Raw genomic sequence first — 22,269 nt, 5'->3', positions numbered from 1 at the left:
TATCTACTGATGCTCTCCTAGGCATTTAAAATATGTATCACTCTGATTCTAGAATGTATTCCTGATGTCAGCATCTAAATATGTTTGACACAGTTTGAGGCCAACTGATATTTCCAAATTATATTTTAAAGCTTCAGTAATTTAAATAATCTGTCCTCAAATATAATTTGTCTCTCAATATTCATTTGTTATTTTTTCTTTCCTTTCCCCAAGCCGGCTGGTTGTATCATATCCCATTCTTATTTATTCATTGCACCACAATTTCCCATGAAGACAAAAGCATCTAGACACTAAAACTCTCCTTCTTAAGTCTAATTGAGGCATAGTCCACAATTACCAGGTATCCATATGTCACTAATGAAGAGTAATGTATTAATAATTTAGACACTCATAAATTCCAAATTAAGTCACACAACGCAATGAAGGAACAAGGAACAAAAGTTGAATATCCTTTGCATACAAAATATTTCCCCCCATATCAGGTCATCCCAGAGCCACACAGTGAGAGCAACCCGGGAGCAATTTGCAGGAACAGAGATGAGTCCTACTTAGTAAGTAGCATAACTTCAGAATCCAAGTTAACCAACCTTTGTAAGAGGTTCTCATGATGAAAAAGGAAAGATTTTTAAAAGTTAGGCTTTCTTAGAAATAAAGAAGGATCTCATAGTGAAGGATCTCAAGTGAAATAAAGTGGGCAATATTTTTGAATCACAGAAGTGCACCAAAGGAATCATACATAGTCACTGCTGGTGCATCCCACAAAATGCAACATCAAAATATTTAAAATTGTGAAATGATTCCTGTTAAAGTTAAATCTAAATGTTAAATATTTCCACCAGTATTTTTAAACTGCCATTGTTTAATGGAAAATACAACTTCAAATAAAGAAGAGTGAACTTGAAGCAAAGTATGTCGGGGTATAAAAACAGAAAGTTTTAAAATACTCAGTCCAGATTAAGAGAGAATGCTTATATATGAATTCACACAATTGCCTTCTATTTCACAGTTCCATTCTATACTCTCAATAAGACCTAAAGGAATCGGCATTTACAGCAGTGAGATGGTTAGAGACATAAAATTAAGAAATTGTTGCTGAAACTTATAACTGGATGAAGACTACACAGGATAAGAAAAAATAACTTAGGTGCAGTAAAAGTTACTGATCATTCTTGTAGGGTCTACTGCCCCACCCCCAGCAATAAAATACTAAAAAGAAGTGCCTTTATGTAATATAGTACGTATCTTATACAATTGGAGACAATTACACAGCTCTCTGATAATGTTTCAGTGTGGCAAATTGACTCACCTGATGAAGATTGGGTTCTTCTTTAGTTTCAAGTAAATTCTGAGTTATCAGAAGAGGCTCGCTTTTCTCACAACTCTCATGGCTGATGAGCGTGTCCGCGTAGTTGGGCTGTGGGAAGATCAGGTGACTCTTCCGTGAGTCCGCAGTGAGGGACACCTCGTGGGAATAGGTCTGCAGGAATGCCCGCACCCCGTCCACACCCACAAACTGCGAGGCTGGCACGCCCGTTAATCTGCCTCCGGAAGTTGAGAGCAGACGTGACATGTGCCAGCGCCTCAGTCTGAGCGCCAGAAGAACGATGACAAAGGCGAGGAAGACACAGGAGACCGTGGTCACTGCCACTACCAGATACAGAGTAAGGCTGGAATCGTCAGGGTTGGCGGAGGGTTTGAAGCTTCCCAGGTCAGCCAGGACGTCTGGGATGCTGTCGGCTACAGCCACAGTGAGCGTGACAGTGGCCGAGAGAGGGGGCTGGCCATGATCCTGGACGGCCACCACCAGGCTCTGCTTGAGGGCGTCTCTGTCCAGCAGGGCCCGCGCCGTGCGCACCTCACCCGTGTGTAGCCCCACCGTGAAGAGCCCTGGCTCGCTGGCCTTGAGCAGGCGGTAGGACAGCCAGGCGTTCTGGCCTGAGTCTCGATCTACCGCCACCACCTTAGTGACCAGATATCCGGGTTCTGCAGAGCGGGGTGCCAGTTCCACGCCAGTGGAACCATCAGTGGGGAGAGCGGGGTACAGGATCTCTGGCGCGTTGTCGTTCTGGTCCAGAACAAACAGGCTTAGAGACACGTTACTGCTGAGGGGAGGGTCCCCGCTGTCACTGGCTGTCACCAGTAGTTGTAAGTCTCTCACCTGCTCATAGTCAAAGGAACGTAGCGCATATAGGACACCAGTATCAGAGTTGATAGAGACAAAGGAGGAGAGAGGTTCCCCCTGGAGCGTGTCCTCAGTCAGGGAGTAAGTGACTCTGGCATTCTCAATGCTGTCAGGGTCCTGGGCGGTCATGGATAAAATGGAGGCTCCTCTGGGGTTGTTTTCAGGAATGTAGGTAGAATAAGAAGCATGGGGGAAAGAAGGTGGGTTATCATTAATGTCTGCCACCTGCAGTGAAATGCGAGTTTCTGTAGACAGTGGTGGAGTTCCGTGGTCAGTGGCAGTTACCGTGATGTTATATTCTGAAACTTCTTCCCTATCCAGAGTTCTGTGCGTCAACAACCGATAATAATTTCCATAGGTCTTTTCAAGTGTAAATGGAAGATTATTTGGAATAGAACATGTGACAAGGCCATTCTCCTCTGAATCACTGTCATGAACATTGAAAAGTGCAATTACTGTGCCTGGGGAAGAAGTTTCTTGGACAGAGTTGGTGAGAGATGTAACCGTGACTTCTGGAGCATTGTCATTTACATCCAGAACTGTCACCAGTACCTTGCTTCTGGCTCGAAGACCAGGACCATCGTGAGCTTCTATATCTATATCATAGAATCCAGAGTCCTCATAATCTAGTGATCCTAATATTGTTATGTCTCCAGTCACAGAATTCAACTGGAACAGCTGGGATATTTTCTCTCTCACTTTCCTGAAAGAATATGTCACTTCTCCATTGGCTCCTTCATCTGGATCAGTGGCTTTTACAGTGAGGAGCTGGGAACCCACCGGCACATTCTCCCGAATACTCACGTGGTACTCGGGCTGAGTGAATATGGGGGCATTGTCGTTGGTATCCACAAGTGTTATATGGATCCTGGCAGTGCCAGAGTGAACCAAGTCGCCTCCATCGAAGGCGGTGAGGACTAGGTGGTGAACTGCCTCTTTCTCGCGGTCCAGGGCGCGCGCCAGCACCAACTCCGGGTACTTTATCCCATCGGCCCCGCTTTGCACATCCAGGGAGAAGTGAACATCCGAGCTGAGCTGGTAACCCTGCAGGGAGTTTACCCCTACATCCGGATCAAAAGCTTCAGGAAGAGGGAATCTTGTCCCAGGAATTTCACTTTCAGCTACTTTTATTTCTCTTTGCTCTGTCCCAAAGTTGGGCGCGTTATCATTAATATCGATTATTTCCACTTCTACTCCAAAAATTTTCACTTTGTCCTCTAGGAGAATCTCCAGGCTCACTAAACACTTTGGAGATCTGTCGCACAGCTCCTCCCGATCTATCCTGCCCGCGGTGACCAAGCTGCCACTTCCCAGATTCAGAGCGAAAAGCTGCGCCCTACCTCTGGAGACGATGCGGACTCCGCGCTCCGCCAGCTCCCGGGGCTCCAGCCCCAGGTCCTTGGCGATGTTGCCCACAAAGGAGCCTTTCTCCAGCTCCTCAGGTACTGAGTAGTGGATCTGTTCGGCCCGGATTTCCCACAGGGCCCCCAGGAGAAGGCAGATCTGGACCAGCCTGCTGCAGTCTGGGCGATAAGGCGGAGCCTCCATCACAGCCCTGCCGCGGAGTAGCTTGCGCTTGGGTTTTCCTTCGGCGAAGGACTGAGGAACCCCAGGATCTTCGTGGTCCAATATAATGTGTTTTCACTGTAACCTGCTGGAGCCCTGGGAGTTCCTGAGTGGAGCGTTCATAAAGCTCCAGGGCCACTGCTTTGTGATGCAGAAACCTTATGGTTCGGATTAAATTCCTGGTTGTCTTTTTTCTCCCGATTGGTGAACAGCGACGCTCAGAGTCCTAACCTGTTACTGCAATCTATTTTTGGTAAAGTTATCAATTGCGTGCTGCGTTTTCCTTATCTTATTTCTCCCCAAACAATAAAAGTCAAACTCCTGTTGTTTTATTTGTAATGAAAATATAGAAACAACCTATAGCTTCCTGTGCAATAAGCCTTGTGAAGTAATTAACTTTCAGAGAAAAATATGATTTTTTTTTGCTAAGAATTTTTTCTACCACTTTTAAGTTTTTGCATTATTTATTCTTATTGCCCATTTTTTGTACAGTATATTATGTGAAGGACACATTTATATCTCCCAGGAACAAGGATGGGCTTGAAGAATGAAAAAATGGAAAAGCCAGTGTCTGGGGAGTTGGAAGTCTAGGCTCTAGTCTCAACCAACGCGGAAACCAGTTTCCTCACATGAGTTAACTTTTAGAATCTGGGACAACTTTTTAGTTCCCTTGTAAGAAAATTTCTATTGTTCAAGAGCTAGTTTTACCCCTGCACCAGTGGGATTGGTAAATATAATAATAGGTTTGGGAAGAGAATTTGCTCATTAATTTTCTATAAGAAGATTCTAGGCCACAAGCTATGTCTATGACTACCATGTTCACAGTGTATCCTCAAATTTAGAACCGCACCTTTCATAGAGTATGCACTCAAATAGTTTTTCAATGTTTAATGAGTGAGTCACTAATGCAACTGCAAAGTCTAAAACAATGAATAAAAGAATCACTGATCTTAAAAATAAAGGTAGGACAGAAAAGTTAGTAAAGTACTATAAAGAGCAGACAATATTTCAGTGATTTTTTTCACTAAGAACACATCCAGAAGGTACTATTTCACCATTATTTCTAAGTTTACTTTAGCTTTGATTTTTAGAAATAGCTAGTAAAAGGAAACATTTTAGCAGTTGTATGTATGTTATCATTGCATGTCTCATAGTTTTCTTATTCAAGAAAACTTGAAGTGATTTACTAACCTGAGAAAACTTGAGATAAGGCAGTGAGCAGTCAGTTATTTAGATTATCCCTCACATAATAATTAACTTCTAGAAGTTACTCATATTTTAATCGGACGCAAAATACATTGACTATTCAGAGTTTTTAAATCTTCAGACTTTGTGGAGAAGATTAAACATATTTTTCACAATCATCAGAGGACCCAGAAAGTTGAGGGTTGGGAGGAAAATGAGATATTTTGAGAATTTTAGACTCTTATACTAAAAAAAAGAAATATGAAGACTATGTATACAAAAAGTTCATTATGTTCCTCATTAAAATAATGACAAAGTCGAATGAGTTTAAACATAAGTTATTGAAGAATGGTTAAGAAAACTATTCTTGAATGAGATTATAAAGTGGGAATAAAATTGACTCAAAGTTAATGATTCAAACGTAAAATCTGACAGTCTTTGCTACGTAAGGCCAAGAAGTGCTAAGAGACTTAATTATTGGAAAGCCATATTAAAGATCCACATTGCAGCAAAAAGATAACAAGTAGAATGTATTAGATGAGATGAACATAAACATTAACATAGGCAGAAAGAATTTCCAGTACCTTTATAAGGAGTAAAGCTTGAAAAAAATAGGACCACACCAATTAAGAAAAAGCAGTGCTGACACAAGAAAATCTCTTTTTAGCAAGATTTGCTGACCAATCATACAGATTGTGAAGTAGTAATTCGATAAGTGCCAAGAATACTGAGCAATCAAGAAACTCATCCCCACCCACAGCATATACCTCCTCTCTCACTACCATCACCAGAACAATGAAAAACGATGAAAAATAATTATGCACAACTAATTTAAGTAGGTTTGCAGAGGAAAAAAAGGAGTCATAAGCGATTTGGGGGTCTTCATTACTGGCACATACATCCATAGAAGGAGCTTCACACAGGAGATGGCGAGGGGGAGCCACTTCTGGGGTCACGTTGATAAAATTAAACTCTGTCTTAGCTGATTGTGAGGCAACGCACAGATTGTAGGAACAGGGCAATGTTCCTTCACTGTAATTGGAGAGAAACACAGGTCCAGACTTGGAACTAAGACCAGGATGAAAGCAACTTCAGGCGGCGGGGTTGGAGGAAAGTCGCAGGCGCAGGGCAACCGCCAGAATCACCGCGAGGAGGAAGAACACTAACATCAAGGCCACGGCCACCACCAGGTAAAACTGCAGCTCAGCCTGGGGGTCAGAGAGCGCAGAGCGGTCGCTGAAGTCTGGCAGAGCCTCTTGTAGGCTGTCAGCGAAGACCAGGAGCAGCGTAGCTGTGGCCGAGAGGGGTGGCTGTCCTCCATCGCGCACAGCGACCAGCAGGCGCTGGCGGGCAGCGTCCCTCTCGCTCAAAGCACGCGCCGTGCGCACCTCTCCCGTGCGCAGCTCCAGGCTGAACAGTCCGGGCTCGCTGGCCTGCAGCACGTGGTAGGACAGCCAGGCGTTGTGTCCCGAGTCCGCGTCCACCGCCACCACCTTGGTGACCAGGTAGCCGGGCTGCGCGGCGCGCGGCACCGTGTCGAAGAGCGCCGAGCCGTCGGGCCCCAGCGTCGGGTACAGCACCCTAGGCGCGTTGTCGTTGCGGTCGCCCACCAACACGCGCAGGCTCACGTTGGCGCTGAGCGCGGGCGAGCCCTGGTCGCGGGCCTGCAGCGTCAGCTCGAAGGCGCGCAGCTGCTCGTGGTCGAAGGCGCGCTGCGCGAACACCACGCCGCTCTGCGCGCTCACGGACACGTAGGACGACAGCGCCCGCGGCTCCAGGTCGCTGGCCACGATGGAGTAGGAGACGTGGCCGTTGGGTCCCAGGTCGGGATCGGAGGCGCTGACTTGGGCGATGGGGGCCCGGGGTGGGTTGTTTTCTGGCACATGGACCAGGGAGGAGACCTGGTGGAAAACGGCAGCGTTGTCGTTTATCTCACTCGTGTGTGGTGACGGTTGTACTGAAGGTTAGGGATGGTTCGCCCTTGTCAGTTGCTATGATGCTGACGTCGTACTCTGCCATCTGCTCCCGGTCTAGAGCACTATCAATCATCAGTTTGTAATAATTCTTGGAGGTGGATTCTAATTTGAAAGGAACTTCTTCCTGAATATAGCATGTCACCAGACCGTTTTGCCCAGAATCTTGGTCTTGCACTTTAATGAGGGCTATTATGGTTCCAGGGTCTGTGTCTTCAGGAATCCATTTTGAAAAGGACATGAATGTCACCCCTGAGGCATTGTTATTCTCATCAACGATGTCAATCTCAACATTGCAGCGAGCCATGTGTACTCCTCCATCCTTGGCTTCTACAGCCAACATATATCTGCTTGTCTCTTCAAAGTCTAATGTACTATTGGTTGTGATGTCACCTGTATGTGGATTGAGATTGAAGAGAAGGCTGGTGCTTGTTGGGGCATTAAGGAAGGCATAGGTGATTTCTGCATTAATGCCCTCATCCTGGTTGGTGGCCTTCATCCTTAGCGCAGAGGTTCCCTGGGCCATGTTTTCTTGGAGTCTAGCTCTTTATGTGTCCTAGCTGAACACTGGAGCACTATCGTTGGCATCAGTGACATGGATCCAGATCTGGGTGGTGCCACTTCGAGGAGGGTTCCCCCCCGCCCATTCCGTGGCAGTCAGGACTAAGTGGTGGGAGTTCTGCTGTTCTCTGCCCAGTGATTTTTCCAGCAGTAATTTTGGGTATTTACTTCCATCAGGACTTTCCTTAGTTGACAGACAGAAGTGTTCATTGGAGTTGATGGTATAAATCTTCAGTGAGTTACTTTCTGTATCTGCATCTTGTGCAGAATCCAGAGGGAATTTTACCCCTGGTGAGGCCAACTCACAGATTTCTAAGTTAATGTCTTTTGCAATGAAATATGGTGCATTGTCCTTAATATCTTGGATTGCAACAATCACGTGGAACACATTCATTGGATTTTCAGCGACTATTTCAAATTCCAGTGCACGCTCAGATTTCCTGCCGCAAATCTCTCTATCTATCCTACTGCTCACTAACAAATCCCCTCTCTCTGCACTCACATTGAAAAAATCCTCTGCACTAACCCACAATTTTCGAGCTGGAAACTCCTGGACATTGAGCCTCAGATCCTTAGTGAGCTTCCCCATCCTCGAGCCCCTGGCCAGCTCCTCTGGAATCTCATACTGAATCTGCTGGGAGATGACTGTGCACAACAAAGACAGCAGGAAGAGAAGCAGTGCCTGACTTTTCATTGTTTCAGCTTTCCTGGAGCTCCTTTGCATCTCTTGAACTCTCTGGGAAGCTTCTTTTCAAGATGTCTCTGGGGTATTTAAAAAATCAATCATGGCACCCTGGGCTTTTGTAATTTGAGGGTAGGACTTGTTAGGTGCTCTAGGGTCCATCCCACGTTCTGATGTGTGCAGGACAAAGCTGTAAAGCACTTTGCCAGAAGCTCCTGCAGAACTGAGTACCCTTTTCTTCCCTTTGGTCAACAGCGGTGCCCCGAGGTTGTCTGTGAAAACTGCATATTGCCCAGCTACTTATCCTCAAAATGTAAGCTCTTGAATCTATGCACTTTGTCTTTTTATTTGTTGGAAAAAAACAAATATCCAAGTTTTCCCTTTAAATCAACATTTTCTAGTTTTTGTCATCTCATAACCCTTGTCATCATTTTATATTCTTCTTTTTTCATTAAAATATTTCATAATGCATAGTCATTTTTTTTTTCAGTTTTGGAGGCAAAAATACCTTTAGTGATTTCACTGTATAAAATTGGCAGAACTAGTATGGATGTACCCAAATAAGTTACTAGATTTTTATCTGCATTTTAGTGGACTATGATCCTTACACTTTGGTAAATCCATAATTTCCCTTATTTAGTATTTTAAACTCATTCCATATATACTTCACCAATTCAGTAATACTTTTCAAAGGTATAGTCTTAAAAAAAGTGAGTCAAGGCCCTAGACTTATTTTTTAATGTATTGTTCATCTTTTTAAACATAATTTTCCTGTTAAGTGCGGCAGAGCCTGATATTTGTTAAAGGGACCAATTTAGTATTCGGGTACAAATGTATGCTTTTATAAGGCTGAATCTTGTGTAAACCACATTCACTTTTATGAAACCAGAGCTTCTTTATTATATGAAGGTATATGCAATAATGCCAATTCTCAGCTCTAGCCTTTAGTAAGTGAAATGAGTTTGACTTGATCACTGATTGGTAAATCTTGGAGAGGCATTCCGATTCAACTCACTCTGTAATCCTTGAATTGGTCTTGGGTAACTAAAATCAACAAATGCACTACCAAGTTAGATACCAACTCAAATTGTTTTACTATTTTACAGTGCTAACCCAAACTCGTCTTACACTCCAGTAAAAACAGATATTATCTGTTTTCTTAAGACATCTTTTCTCTTGCTTTCCCTACTTCATGGCTTTATACTTTCTGTTCCTTTTATCATAGTCCCTCCTCCCTTTCCATTGCGATGAATTTCTGCCCATTTTTAAAAAATCCTTTTTAGTGGAAATGGGATGTCTGAGACCTTTCATTATCTATACATGTAGATGGAAATTATACTGCTTTTGTAGTTTCTTTGCATCTTCATAACATTCAAGTAAGCTGTTTTACATAGGATACTTATAAAATTCTCTTTGAGCATCTGAAGTTCCCCTGGCACTTAGCCATTTAACAGTTTTTTCTCCTTATGAAGAAAGTGATATTAATATTATAAAAATTTCCCCAAAACAGATATTCAAAAGTTAGGTGCCGTTTTTCTGTGATATATTTGCATGTTTGAGTGAGAATACACCCTTCTCTGCTTTCAGTTATTTTATTCAGACACTGTTGTCACACACTTTTGAATGTACCTCTTCCTAATATATTGAAGGAGACATCTGTTGAGACCTAATGAAATATATTTTGGTCCAATTTTGAATGACTCTCTGATGCCATTTTATGGGTGAAAATAATTTTATTAATTTCAAAATGGGCCAACAATTTCTGGCCCAAGAAAGTTGTAGGACTCCTATTTCATTATTGGAGTAGATGGTCTGGAAATTTCCTGGGGAGGCTGAGACATAACTCCTTATATTTTTTATGCTTCTCAACGGACAAGAAATGTCACTTCAAGGCCCATAACAGTTTAGGCAATTGAACTTCCTACCTTCATGCAAAAATCTTAAATCAACGTGCGCGTGCACACACACACACACACACACACACACTTAAAGTATACATAATAGGAACTACAGGCCAGGTAAAACTATTTGACAAACCTCTATATTTTTTACCCTACAATATTTATGTCATTGAGATGAAGAGAGTGGTTTGGCTTGGAGGACGTTAAGCATCATTCTATGGGAGCCTAAAATACCTAGTATTTATACCTATTTTTTTACTTGTTTGTATCAGTCAGGATAGGCTAGGTATGCTGGAGTTAGAGACAAACTCCAAACTACAGAGATTTAAAATTAAAAAGGTCTATTTGTTATAAGTATATAGGTCCATGTTGGGTTAACCACAGGGCTCTGCTTCCATTGTAGTGCTTCAAGAACCAGTTAGAAAGATCAGTCAAAATTCCAAAGAGTATCTTAGAGATTTGGAAATTCTCATAATGGCAACTAGACCTTCCTCCAAGAAGACACAAACCTTCTTCCACTTACAATGTCTTGGCCAGAACTAGTTACCTAGGCCCATTCAGCCATATGAGACTTGGAAGTGTACCCCATCATAGGCCCAGAAGGAGAGAGGAACAAATATTTAAACAACTGGACTACCATACTGCTTTATTTTCAAATAAATGTGTATTAAAGATTTATAATAACCTCACTGGCACAATTGTTCTTTATAATATTCAAAAAATATACTCACCTGAAGTAGCTTGGGGTCTTCTTTTGCTTCAAGTAAGTCGTGAGATACCAGGAGAGGCTCACTTTTCTCACAGCTCTCATGGCTGATAAGCGTGTCTGCGTAGTTGGGCTGTGGGAAGATCAGGTGACTCTTCCGTGAGTCCGCCGTAAGGGACACCTCGTGGGAATAAGTCTGCAGGAATGCCCGCATCCCGTCCACACCCACAAACTGCGAGGTGGGCACGTGTACCAGCTTGCCTCCTGAAGTTTGGAGGAGGCGTGACGTAAACCAGCGCCTCACTCTGAGCGCCAATAGCACAATGACAAAGACGAGGAAGACGCAGGAGACCGAAGTCACTGCCACCACGAGGTACAGCGTGAGGCCTGAGGTGTCAGAGTCCTGCGGGATCTCTAAGCTACCCAGGTCGGCCAGAATATCTGGGATGCTGTCAGCCACTGCCACAGTGAGCGTGACGGTGGCCGAGAGAGGGGGCTGGCCGTGGTCCTGGACGGCCACCACCAGGCTCTGCTTGAGGGCGTCTCTGTCCAGCAGGGCCCGCGCCGTGCGTACCTCTCCCGTGTGCAGCCCCACCGCGAAGAGCCCTGGCTCGCTGGCCTTGAGTAGGCGGTAGGACAGCCAGGCGTTCTGGCCCGAGTCTTTGTCCACCGCCACCACCTTAGTGACCAGATATCCGGGTTCTGCAGAGCGGGGTGCCAGTTCCACGCCAGTGGAACCATCAATGGGGAGAGCGGGGTACAGGATCTCTGGCGCGTTGTCGTTCTGGTCCAGCACAAAAAGGTTTAGAGACACGTTGCTGCTGAGGGGAGGGTCCCCGCTGTCACTGGCTGTCACCAGTAGCTGCAGGTCTCTAATTTGCTCATAGTCGAAAGAGCGCAGAGCGTAGAGGACACCGGTGTCGGAGTTGATGGAGAGGTAGGTGGAGAGAAGCGCCCCCTGGACGGTATCGTCAGCCAGTGCATAAGTGATGTGGGCGTTCTCCGTGCTGTCAGGGTCCTGGGCAGTAATGGAGAAGATGGAGGCTCCCCTGGGGTTGTTTTCCGGAATGTAGGCAGAGTAGGAGGCATAAGTGAAGGTAGGTGGATTGTCATTGATGTCTGCCACATGCACGGTGAAGTGAGTGTCGGTGGACAGAGGTGGATTTCCCCCATCTGTTGCTCTCAGAGTGAGGTTATATTCAGAAAACTGTTCACGGTCCAGGGACTTGGCTGTCACTAAGCGGTAATATTGGTCTATTGATTTTTCCAAATTAAATGGCATATTTCCCAGGACAAAAACTGTGACTTGCCCATTCTGTCCAGAATCTCGGTCATGCACATTGACAAGGGCAATTTCTCTTCCAGCGGTAGCTTCTTCTGGAACTGATCCTGTGAAAGAAGTGATCATAACTTCTGGGGCATTGTCATTCACATCCAGAACTGTGACTAGAATCTTTGCTCTTGAAAGAAGACCTGGTCCATCTTGTGCTTCAACTTTAATTTCATAGAACATAGCATCCTCATAATCTAGGCTTTTTAATATTGATATATCTCCTGTCACTGAGTTAAGGTCAAAAATTTGAGCAATTTTCCCAGGCATTTCATCTAGTGTATAGGACACTTGAGCATTGAATCCCTCATCAGGGTCGGTGGCATTCACCGTGAGCAGCCGAGTGCCCACTGGCAAATTCTCTGGAACACTTATTCGGTATTGAGGCTGAGTAAACACTGGTGGATTGTCATTTGCGTCCAGAACTATCACTTGGATGCACAAGTTGCCAGAGTGGACAGGGTTACCACCATCAGAGGCAATGAGAATAAGATGATGAACTTCCTTTTCCTCACGGTCCAGAGCCCGCTCTAGCACCAACTCTGGGTACTTGGCCCCATCAGAGACACTCTTCACCTCCAGGGAGAAGTAGTCATTGGGGCTGAGCTGGTAGTTCTGCAGGGAGTTTATGCCCACATCTGGGTCAAATGCAGTCTTAAGTGGAAATCGAGTTCCTGCGGCCGTTAGTTCACCAATTTTTATTTCTAATTCTTCTGTTAGAAAATTAGGAGCATTATCATTAATGTCTTTAATTTCTATTTCTACTTCCAAAATTTTCAATTTGTCTTCAACCAAGATGTTAAATTTTACTAGACACAGCGCGCTCTGAGCGCAGAGCTCCTCCCGGTCTATCCTGCCCGCGGTGACCAAACTGCCGCCTCGCGGATTCAGAGAGAAAAGCTGCGTCCTACCTCTGGAGACGATGCGGACTCCGCGCTCCGCCAGCTCCCGGGGCTCCAGCCCGAGATCCTTAGCGATGTTGCCCACGAAGGACCCTTTGTCCAGCTCCTCGGGCACCGAGTATCGGATCTGCCCGGATCCAGTCTTGCACAGCGTCCCCAGGAATGCACACAGCAGGGCCAGTCCTCCACTGTTTCTGAATCTCATGTAATCGGTCATTTCCTTTTTGGTGAATTTTTTTTTTTCCTGAATTCGGTTCCAATTTCCCACGATAGACTCCACTCTTATTTTCTCAATGAACTAAGCTTTTCATGGGCCTAATTCATAGATCACAGAGCTGGTTGACTGACAGGGTCAGCTTGGTAACAGCCTGGATCTTCTGAGTCTAATTTGCTGGCTTTTTGCTTTTTATGAACAAAGTAATGGTGGACTAGCTCCCTAGCTGCGTTTTCCTCCTTAAGTGGTCAACAGCGACGCTCAGAGGCCTAACCGTTTGGTGCACCCTCACAGACAAACCCGTTAGTATTTTTAAAGGTTCCCAACACCTGAAACCCTTTTAATCAGAGGTATCGGGATTGGTGTTTACTTCACGTAATGAAATTGCTTTATGTTAAATATGTGACTTCAAGTTACTTCCTTGGGAAGCCACGCACTAACTTTAACACAACCAATATTGTTTCAAACAAGCCAGAGATACCGTTCTGAAATGTTCAAAGCTTAAGAATCACACAGAAAAATCATTCACAATCTTAAATTATGCCTCTTGAAGCTTGCCCTTGATAGCTTGACATATTAGTTTCAATATTTTTATTTAATCCATTCATTAAACAAACATATAATTGGGTGTCGGACAATATCTGGGGGTTTAGGATGAATGATATGGATACAGCCACTTTCTTCACAGAGTTTATAAAGATATAAAAGCAAACAAGGAATTACAGTGCACTGTGATCACAACCATCATGGGGGAATCCAAGAGCGATGGGAGGGCCTCCAACTTGACCTTGGAGGTTATCAAAGGCTTTCCCAAGAAACGTGAGAAGAATGGATCAGGGAGGAAGCCTGGACGTGAGAGAGAACAGCATGGCAATGCCTAGATGTGAGTGAGAAATCACAGAACGTCATAGTACTAAAAGTAGCCCGCTTTGCTTAAATCTAGAGGGTGAGGATGTTTTTTTAAAGATCCAAACTGAAACTAATAGAGATAAGCTATTGTTTTATGTTGCAGAAACTCTTTTTTTTTTTTTGTATTTAGTTTTCTCTCCAAGCACAAAAATAGGACTTGTGGTTACTATACACAAAAAAGGAACTGTCTTTTGTTTTCCTCAGTTCATAATTTATTAATTACTTACAAGTAAAAGTGTGATGCTGTATTACTCCACGGTGAGTTCCCATTTAATCTCATAGAGAATTATGCAATAGTAATAAACACAGTGGAATATATTGTCTCAGGTTAATTTTCCCTCAGATGCCCTTAAATATGGTAAGGAATCACAGCACCTTGAAGATGACGATACCATTACATACAAGATTCAGTACTTGATAACTTCCAAATAAAAACAATCCCAATTACATAGAGTATTAGTGTATTCTTTGTTCTCTGTTATTAAATATATAACTAACATACTAAAAGCCAGCATGGGAAAAGAAATGAGAAGGCAGGTTGTGGTTGTGAGGGGGACTGAGGTTGTGTGAGAGACTGGAAGTGTTTTAAATAGTTGCTATAAGAAATTTTGAAAAGAGAGATGTATAAGGAGGATATTTGTGGGCAATTATTTGTTATAGTCTGTGAATCCCTTGAGGGCATACATTATTCTTAAAGAGAAAAAGGCAATTTAATTTCCAAATATGAGAAAAATAAAAACATCATTTAAAAAAACATTTTAAAGCACTTGAGTAAATATCAAACAGAAACATGTTTACTATTACATTACTCATTTATTATAGAGCAAATAACTTCTTCAAGGAACACACAGCTACTAGAGGCAAATGAGGTTTTTAACTAAGCAGAGATACCATGACATAACTTCCTGAAACATGGTGAAGCATATGTATTTTTAAATTTCCATCTTTTAAATGGGGAAGGTCATGTAAATCAAGTAAAATGAAGAACCTCATCGCCAACCTGAAGGAAAAATATTAAGACTGAGTGAGAAGGAACTAATCACTTAAGTGTTTTCATTATTCATAAATAAATTCAAATATAAAACATAAAAGCCTTAAATTTTAAAGCACTTGAGTAAACATACAACCAACCTTCATATTTTTAAAAGAGAAAGAATTGTTGACCAAGCATATGAGATGATTTGCCCAGGGATGGGACAAAAAATACAAGAAACCAGATACCCCAGTTCCTAATGCAGTGCTCTTTTGATAACCTCAATATCATCTTCACCCACTAACTCCCGATTTACACTCATGACAAATTATTCTAGCCCCTCTTCCTCCTTACAGTGTGTGAACACTTAGACATATCAAGAAATCATCCACCAGAGCTTATGTCCTAAAAATTGAATATATTCCCAAGGAAACAGGCAAAATATAAGAGATATATTAAACAGTGGAGGAAGCTAAGTAAACAGGTGATTTTATTTATTTTAGTAATAGCTCACAAGTATATTGTGAAGAGAGTTTACCTGAGGAAATGTTTCCTCTTCAACTTCAAGTAAAGTCTGAGGCACTGATAGAAAATCACTTTTCTCACAGCTCTCCTGACTGATGAGTGTGTCCGCATAGTTGGGCTGCGGGAAGATCAGGTGACTCTTCCGAGAGTCCGCAGTGAGGGAGACCTCATGGGAATAGGTCTGCAGGAACGCCTGCACCCCGTCCACGCCCACAAACTGCGAGGCGGGCACGTTGGCCAATCGGCCTCTCGAAACCTGGAGCAGGCGTGACGTGTACCAGCGCCTCACTCTGAGCGCCAATAGCACAGTGACAAAGGCGAGAAAGATGCAAGAAACAGCAGCCACCGCCACCACAAGGTACAGAGTGAGGCCTGAGGCGTCAGAGTCATGCGGGATCTCTAGGCTTCCCAGGTCGGCCAGGACGTCTGGGATGCTGTCAGCAATGGCCACAGTGAGCGTGACAGTGGCAGAGAGAGGGGGCTGGCCGTGGTCTTGGACGGCCACCACCAGGCTCTGCTTGAGGGCGTCTCTGTCCAGCAGGGCCCGCGCCGTGCGCACCTCTCCCGTGTGCAGCCCCACCATGAAGAGCCCTGGCTCGCTGGCCTTGAGCAGGCGGTAGGACAGCCAGGCATTCTGGCCCGAGTCTTTGTCCACTGCCACAACCTTAGTGACCAGATATCCGGGTTCTGCAGAGCGGGGCGCCAGTTCCACGCCAGTGGAACCGTCGGTGGGGAGTGTGGGATACAGGATCTCCGGTATGTTGTCATTTTGGTCCAGCACGAACAGTCGCAGAGACACGTTGCTACTGAGTTGTGGGGTCCCGCTGTCCCGCGCTGTCACCCAGAGCTGCAGGTCGCGGAACCGCTCATAGTCAAAGGAGCTTAACGCGTAGAGGACACCCGTATCTGAGTTGATGGAGATGTAGGAGGACAGGGGCGTCCCCTGAAGGGTGTACTCAGTCAAGGAATAAGTTACATGGGCATTGTCGTCGCTGTCGGGGTCATGGGCAGTCACAGAAATGATGGAGGCGCCTCTGGGGTTGTTTTCTGGAATGTAGGCTGAGTAGGACATATGGGGAAACATGGGCGGGTTGTCGTTGATGTCTGCCACCTGCAGCAAAACATGAGCATCTGTGGACAGAGATGGGTTCCCTCCATCTTTTGCAGTCACAGTGATGTTGTAAGAGGAAAACTGTTCCCTGTCAAGGGCTCTGGTTGTAACCAGTCGGTGGTAATTGTCCACTGACCTTTCTAACTTGAAAGGAAGGTTCTCTGGGAGTGAACATGTGAGAAATGCATTCTTCCCAGAGTCTCTGTCATGTACATTGAAAAGTGCAATTATGGTTCCTGGAGGAGAGTCTTCAGAAATTGAGCTAGTAGCAGAGGTCATGTAAAATTCTGGGGCATTGTCATTCACATCCAGAACCGTGACAATAACCTTCGTTCTAGTCAGAAGGCCAGGACCATCCTGAGCTTCAATATCAATTTCATGGAATTTGGCATCCTCATAATCCAGACTTTTTGTGATTGTTATTTCTCCCGATGTCGACTTAAGCTCAAATACCTCTGAGGATTCTCCAGGGGTTTTCTCTTGAAAGTATGCCACTTGTGCATTGTATCCCTCATCTGCGTCAGTTGCGGTCACCACGAGTATCTGGGTGCCTACGGGCACATTCTCCGGAACACTTACACGGTACTCAGGCTGTGTAAAAACAGGCGCATTGTCGTTTGCATCCAGGACCATCACGCGGATGCGGGAGGTGCCAGATCGGACAGGGTCGCCCGCGTCCAAAGCCATGAGGACCAGGTGGTGTACCGCCTCCTCCTCGCGGTCCAACGCCCGCTCCAGCACGAGCTCCGGGTACTTGTTCCCATCCGCTCCACTTCGCACGTCCAGGGAGAAGTGGTCATTTGAGTTAAGTTCATACTTCTGAAGGGTGTTCTCTCCTACGTCCGCATCATGCGCACTCTTTAGAGGAATCCGGAATCCTGGCGTAGTCGTTTCACTGATTTTTAGCTCCAGTTCCTCTACTCCAAAGCGAGGCGCATTATCATTAATATCTGTTATTTCCACCTCTACTGAATAAATATTCAATTTATCTTCCAGAAGTATGTTAAAATTCACCAGACACAGCGTGCTCTGAGAGCAGAGCTCCTCCCGGTCTATCCTGCCCGCGGTGACCAAACTGCCGCCTCGCGGATTCAGAGCAAAGAGCTGCGTCCTACCTCTGGAGACGATGCGGACTCCGCGCTCCGCCAGCTCCCGGGGCTCCAGCCCCAGGTCCTTGGCGATGTTGCCCACGAAAGAGCCTTTGTCGATCTCTTCTGGCACAGAGTATCGCATCTGCCCAACTCCCGCCTCCCACAGGGCTGCCAAAACAAGACATAGCAGGACCAGGCGTCTGCGTTGTGGCAACTTTTGCAGAACCGCCATTTCTTCTGCTGCAGGCTTTTCTCCCAGGCAACTTCCAGCATACGGTGAGGGATTCCAATCTTTATTCCTCAGAGCCTGTGGTGACCAGCATTCACAGGACCCAGGTCTCCACTAGTGGAGAGAACTAGTGGACAACTTGACTGAATCTCTTTGCTGCCCGGAACCCTGCGGGCCGAATGCCCAGCCCTTTGTGTTGTGGGAGTCGTAGTGTTGGATTGGATGTCTTGCAGGTTTTTACTTCTTAGGTGGTCAACAGCGACGCTCAGAGGCTTAAGTAATATCTGCATCCTATCAGGCAAACCAAGTTATTTCTTGTTTATGTTAGCCTTGTGACTTTCAAGTTGCTTTGAGGACTCTTCCAGTTCTAAAATATCTTAGAAGTAGATCTTTCAAGTTAGGAGTCTTTCTCTCAGAATTAATAAGAATGGTGTAAATGAATGTGACCTTGATAGTATTTGCTAGGAAAGTATTATTGGAAGTTCAAGGCATTCTATTAATCAAGGTTGCTGTGGTCCTTCCTCCAAACATCTTCAATCTCTTATTTTATATTCTCAGACAATAAGCTCTATTTTAAAACATTAGCCTCATTATCTCTTAAAGTTATATATTTTGGGTTTCTGTGCTGGATGGCTTAATATTTAACTTCAAGACCTATATTTAAATTATTGAATTATCAGACACTTAATTGGGTGACTATCATGTGCCTGACACTTTGCCTGATTGATGCTGGAGATAGAATGGTGAACCTGATTAACACTGTCCCTTCTCTCAGGAAGTATGCAGGATAGGGGAGGACATAGGAAAGTAAACAGATTATTATAATAGAGTATGATAACTGCTACGATGGTGGGAAGCACTGGGCAATGGGAGAATATACAGGAAGGGTATCCAGCCTAGTTTTGGGGATCAGGAAAGACTTTTCTGAAACATGAATTCTAAAAGGTAGGACTGGATGAAGAAAGAGGCTGGAGTAGTGTTCTAGAACCTCAGAACAAATGCTGAGAAGTGAGAGGCAGCATGGAATACTAAGAAAACAAGGAAGGACTTTTACCACATGGAGAATAAGTCAAAGTTGTTAGAGCTTGACAAGTCCTTTTCCTGATATTTAGTGTTTTTTGAGCATATAAAACAATACATTGCATGTCTTTTTACTCCTGTTTCATTTTAATGTACTTATGAATAACACATTTGTTATTTCAAAAATAAATTTTGAAGTATTTCAAGCATACAGACAAGTATAGAAAATAATGTAACGAAAGCCTGTATACATGCCACTTAACATTGATCACATCTTAACATTTCGTCATATTTAATTGAGACCAGTTTTTAAACATTTTATTTTTAATAATTTCAGACTTAAAGAAAGCTTGCAAAAATAGTACAAAAGATTCCCACACACTCATCATCCATATTATCCCAAATGTTAACATTTTGATTTCATGCTCTGTCTGTCTCTGTCTCTCTCCCTCTTTCAATTTCCATGAACTATTCCAGAGTAAGTTGCAGACATGATGATCCTTTACTTCTAAATACTTCAGCGTCTATTTCTTAAAATCAATAACATTCCCTCATTACCAAAATACAATAAAAGTCGGTAAATTGGAATTGATATAGTCCTATTATCTTATCTACAAATGTTTGTCAAATTTTGCCAGTTGTCACAATAATGCCTTTTTATAGCAAAAGGGGGAAAATCTGGTCTAGGATCCAGTTCAGGATCACACAATATTTTAAAGATTTCTCTTTAGTTAAACAGTTAATCTGAGACAGTTTACCAGCCTTTTAAAAATTTTTATGACTTGACACTTCTTTTGAAAAGTAGTGGTCAGTTATTTTGTAGAATACCCCTCATTAAGATTTGTCTGATGATTTCCCCCCATGGTTAGATTCAGATTATGTAGCTCGCAGCAGGAATGCTACAGAAATGTTGTAGCCTTCTAAGTGCATCTTATCAGGAGGCACAATATATCTTAGTCCCATTACTGCTGATGTTAACATTGATCACTTGGTTAAGGGGGTTACTTCTAGGTTTCTCTATTAGTATCTCTAGTAAAATTAGTTTTCTCTTTGTAATTAATATTTTATAGAAAGATGCTTTAATACTATGTAAGTATGTTTCTAGATAAGCTTTCACCATAGACAATTCACCATAGACAAAGCCTGAGCAATCATTACTATGGTTGTTAGGGGTCAATTTTTAAAAACAACCTATAGAAAAAGGTGAATTCCCCTGGTATTCTTCCTTTAAAACAGTCCTATTACTGCCTTTATAGCAATAATCACCAACCAGAATAGAGCACTTATTATTCCCATGCATTTTTTTACTGCACATATATGCATCCATGAACACTTTTATCTATTTCAAATTCAAATAATAGCACGCTATATTTATTCTGCAATGCACTCCATCTTCAACATTCCACTTTTGCGAATTATTTATGTTGATAATGTTTATTTTAACTGTTGTATAATATTCCATTATAAGAAAAATGTAAAAATTCATTTTCCTGATATAGAGGGACATTAGGTTATTTCTTTTCTTTTGCTTCCCTGTCTCTTTCTCTCCCTTTCTTCTTTCTTTACTATTGCAGACAATGAGGCAGTGAACCTATCTGGACATTTCTTCTCATGTACACATCTCTCTAAGTCTAGGATATTAACCTGAAAATGGAATTGCTGGGTCAAATTGTACTCATATCACTTCAGTTATCATTGAGTATAATAAACCATTCCAAGTTTAGTGTCTTAAAATGACATGGTTTCATTTGTTCAACAATTTTTCAATCTGTCTGGGATCATCTATCTCAGTTCTGCTGGTTTTGCTGGTCGTTACTCATTCGGCATCATCTAGGGACTGCGCTCAGCTGGTGTGCTGGGACATTTGGGCGATTTTCTCTCTATGTAGTCTCATGTCTTCTCCCTTTACACATAGCTTTTCCACGTTCATGCTTTTTTTTTTACCATGATCTTAACAGCGAGTACTGGACTTCTTTTTGTTTAATTATGGTAAAATATATGTAACATGAAATTGACCATTTTAAACATTTTTAAGTATACAGTTCTGTAGCATTACGTATATGCACATTGTTAGGCAACCATCACCACCATCCACCTCTAGAACTTTTCCATCTTCCCCAACTGAAACTCTGTACTCACTGAACACTAACTCTCATTCCTCCCTCCTCTCTACCCCTGGCAACCACCATTCTACTTTCTGTTTCTGTAAATTTGACTACTCTAAGAACTTCATATAAGAGGAATCATACAGTTATTTGTCCTTTTGTGGATGGCTTGTTTCACTTAGCATAACGTCTTCAAGGTTCATTCATATCGTAGCATGTATCAAAGATCCCTTCCTTTTTTAGGGCATAAAAATATTCCATTATGTGTATACACCACATTTTGTTTATCCACTGCCATGGACACCAGGGTGGCTTCTACTTTTTTGATATTGTTAATAATGCTGCTATGAACAGGGGTGTACAAATACATGTTCATATTCCTACTTTCATTTCTCTTGGGTATATATCCAGAAGTGGAATTAGTGGCTCATACAATAATTGTTTGTTTTAAAAGAATCACTATACTGTTTTTCCACAGCAATCATTTTACATTCACATCAGCCATGCACAAAGGTTCCAACATCTCCACATCATCACCAACACTTATTTTCTGTTTTGTTTTGTTTTGTTTTGTTTTAAAAAGTAGCCATCCCTAATGGGTATGAAGTGGTATCTCTTTATGGTTTTGATTTGCATTTCCCTAATGATTAGTGATGTTGAGCATCTTTTTATGTGCTTATTTGGCATTTGTCTATCTTCTTTAGAGAAAAGTCTATTAAAGCCCTTTGCCCATTTTAAAATTCAGTTGTTTGTTTTGTTTTTGTTAAGTTGTAGGCATTTTTTATATATTCTGGATATCAATTCTTATCAAACATATGATTTGCAAATATTTTCTCCCATTTCATGAGCTCCCTTTTCACCCTGTTGATATTGTCTTTTGCTGCACAAAAGTTTTAAATTTTGATAAAGTCCAATTTATCTATTTTGTTACCTGTACTTGTAGTGTCACATCCAAGAAATCATTGCCAAATCCAATGTCATGAAGCTTTTCCCCAATGTTTCCTTCTAGGAGTTTTACAGTTTTAGCTCTTTTGTTTAGATCTTTGATCTATTCTGAGTTAATTTTTATATATAGTTTAAGGTAAGGGTTCAACTTCATTTTTT

At 43.0% G+C, this 22,269-nt stretch overlaps 3 protein-coding genes across 3 annotated transcripts in view; all 3 read right to left on the bottom strand.

The window, feature by feature from the left end:
* LOC120581195 (protocadherin gamma-A3-like) overlaps positions 1–18,237 on the bottom strand; it is a 142,910-nt gene extending 124,673 nt beyond the window's left edge. Inside the window, 3 exon segments of the mRNA XM_039835933.1 lie at positions 1,307–1,414; positions 10,782–13,291; positions 15,586–18,237. Coding sequence (XP_039691867.1) covers positions 1,307–1,414; positions 10,782–13,291; positions 15,586–18,043 — 5,076 coding nt within the window. The 5' untranslated portion in view covers positions 18,044–18,237.
* LOC120581461 (protocadherin gamma-B1-like) lies at positions 4,006–10,719 on the bottom strand. The gene is given in 2 exon segments (XM_039836379.1): positions 4,006–6,877; positions 6,879–10,719. Coding segments are annotated over 2 exon segments (2,166 nt in total). The 5' UTR covers positions 8,192–10,719; the 3' UTR covers positions 4,006–6,024.
* A 51-nt stretch (positions 18,238–18,288) lies between the features above and the next one.
* Positions 18,289–22,269, bottom strand: part of LOC120581457 (protocadherin gamma-A1-like) — an 11,156-nt gene continuing 7,175 nt past the window's right edge. Inside the window, exon 2 of the mRNA XM_039836375.1 lies at positions 18,289–18,331. Coding sequence (XP_039692309.1) covers positions 18,314–18,331 — 18 coding nt within the window. The 3' untranslated portion in view covers positions 18,289–18,313. The remainder of the gene's footprint in view (positions 18,332–22,269) is intronic.

This window comes from Pteropus medius, unplaced genomic scaffold (genome assembly GCF_902729225.1).
Source record: "Pteropus medius unplaced genomic scaffold, Ma_sr-lr_union100, whole genome shotgun sequence".
Classification (NCBI taxonomy): Eukaryota; Metazoa; Chordata; class Mammalia; order Chiroptera; family Pteropodidae; genus Pteropus; species Pteropus medius.
Note: the sequence above shows the minus strand (reverse complement) of the source record. Positions and strands in the feature narration are given on the sequence as shown.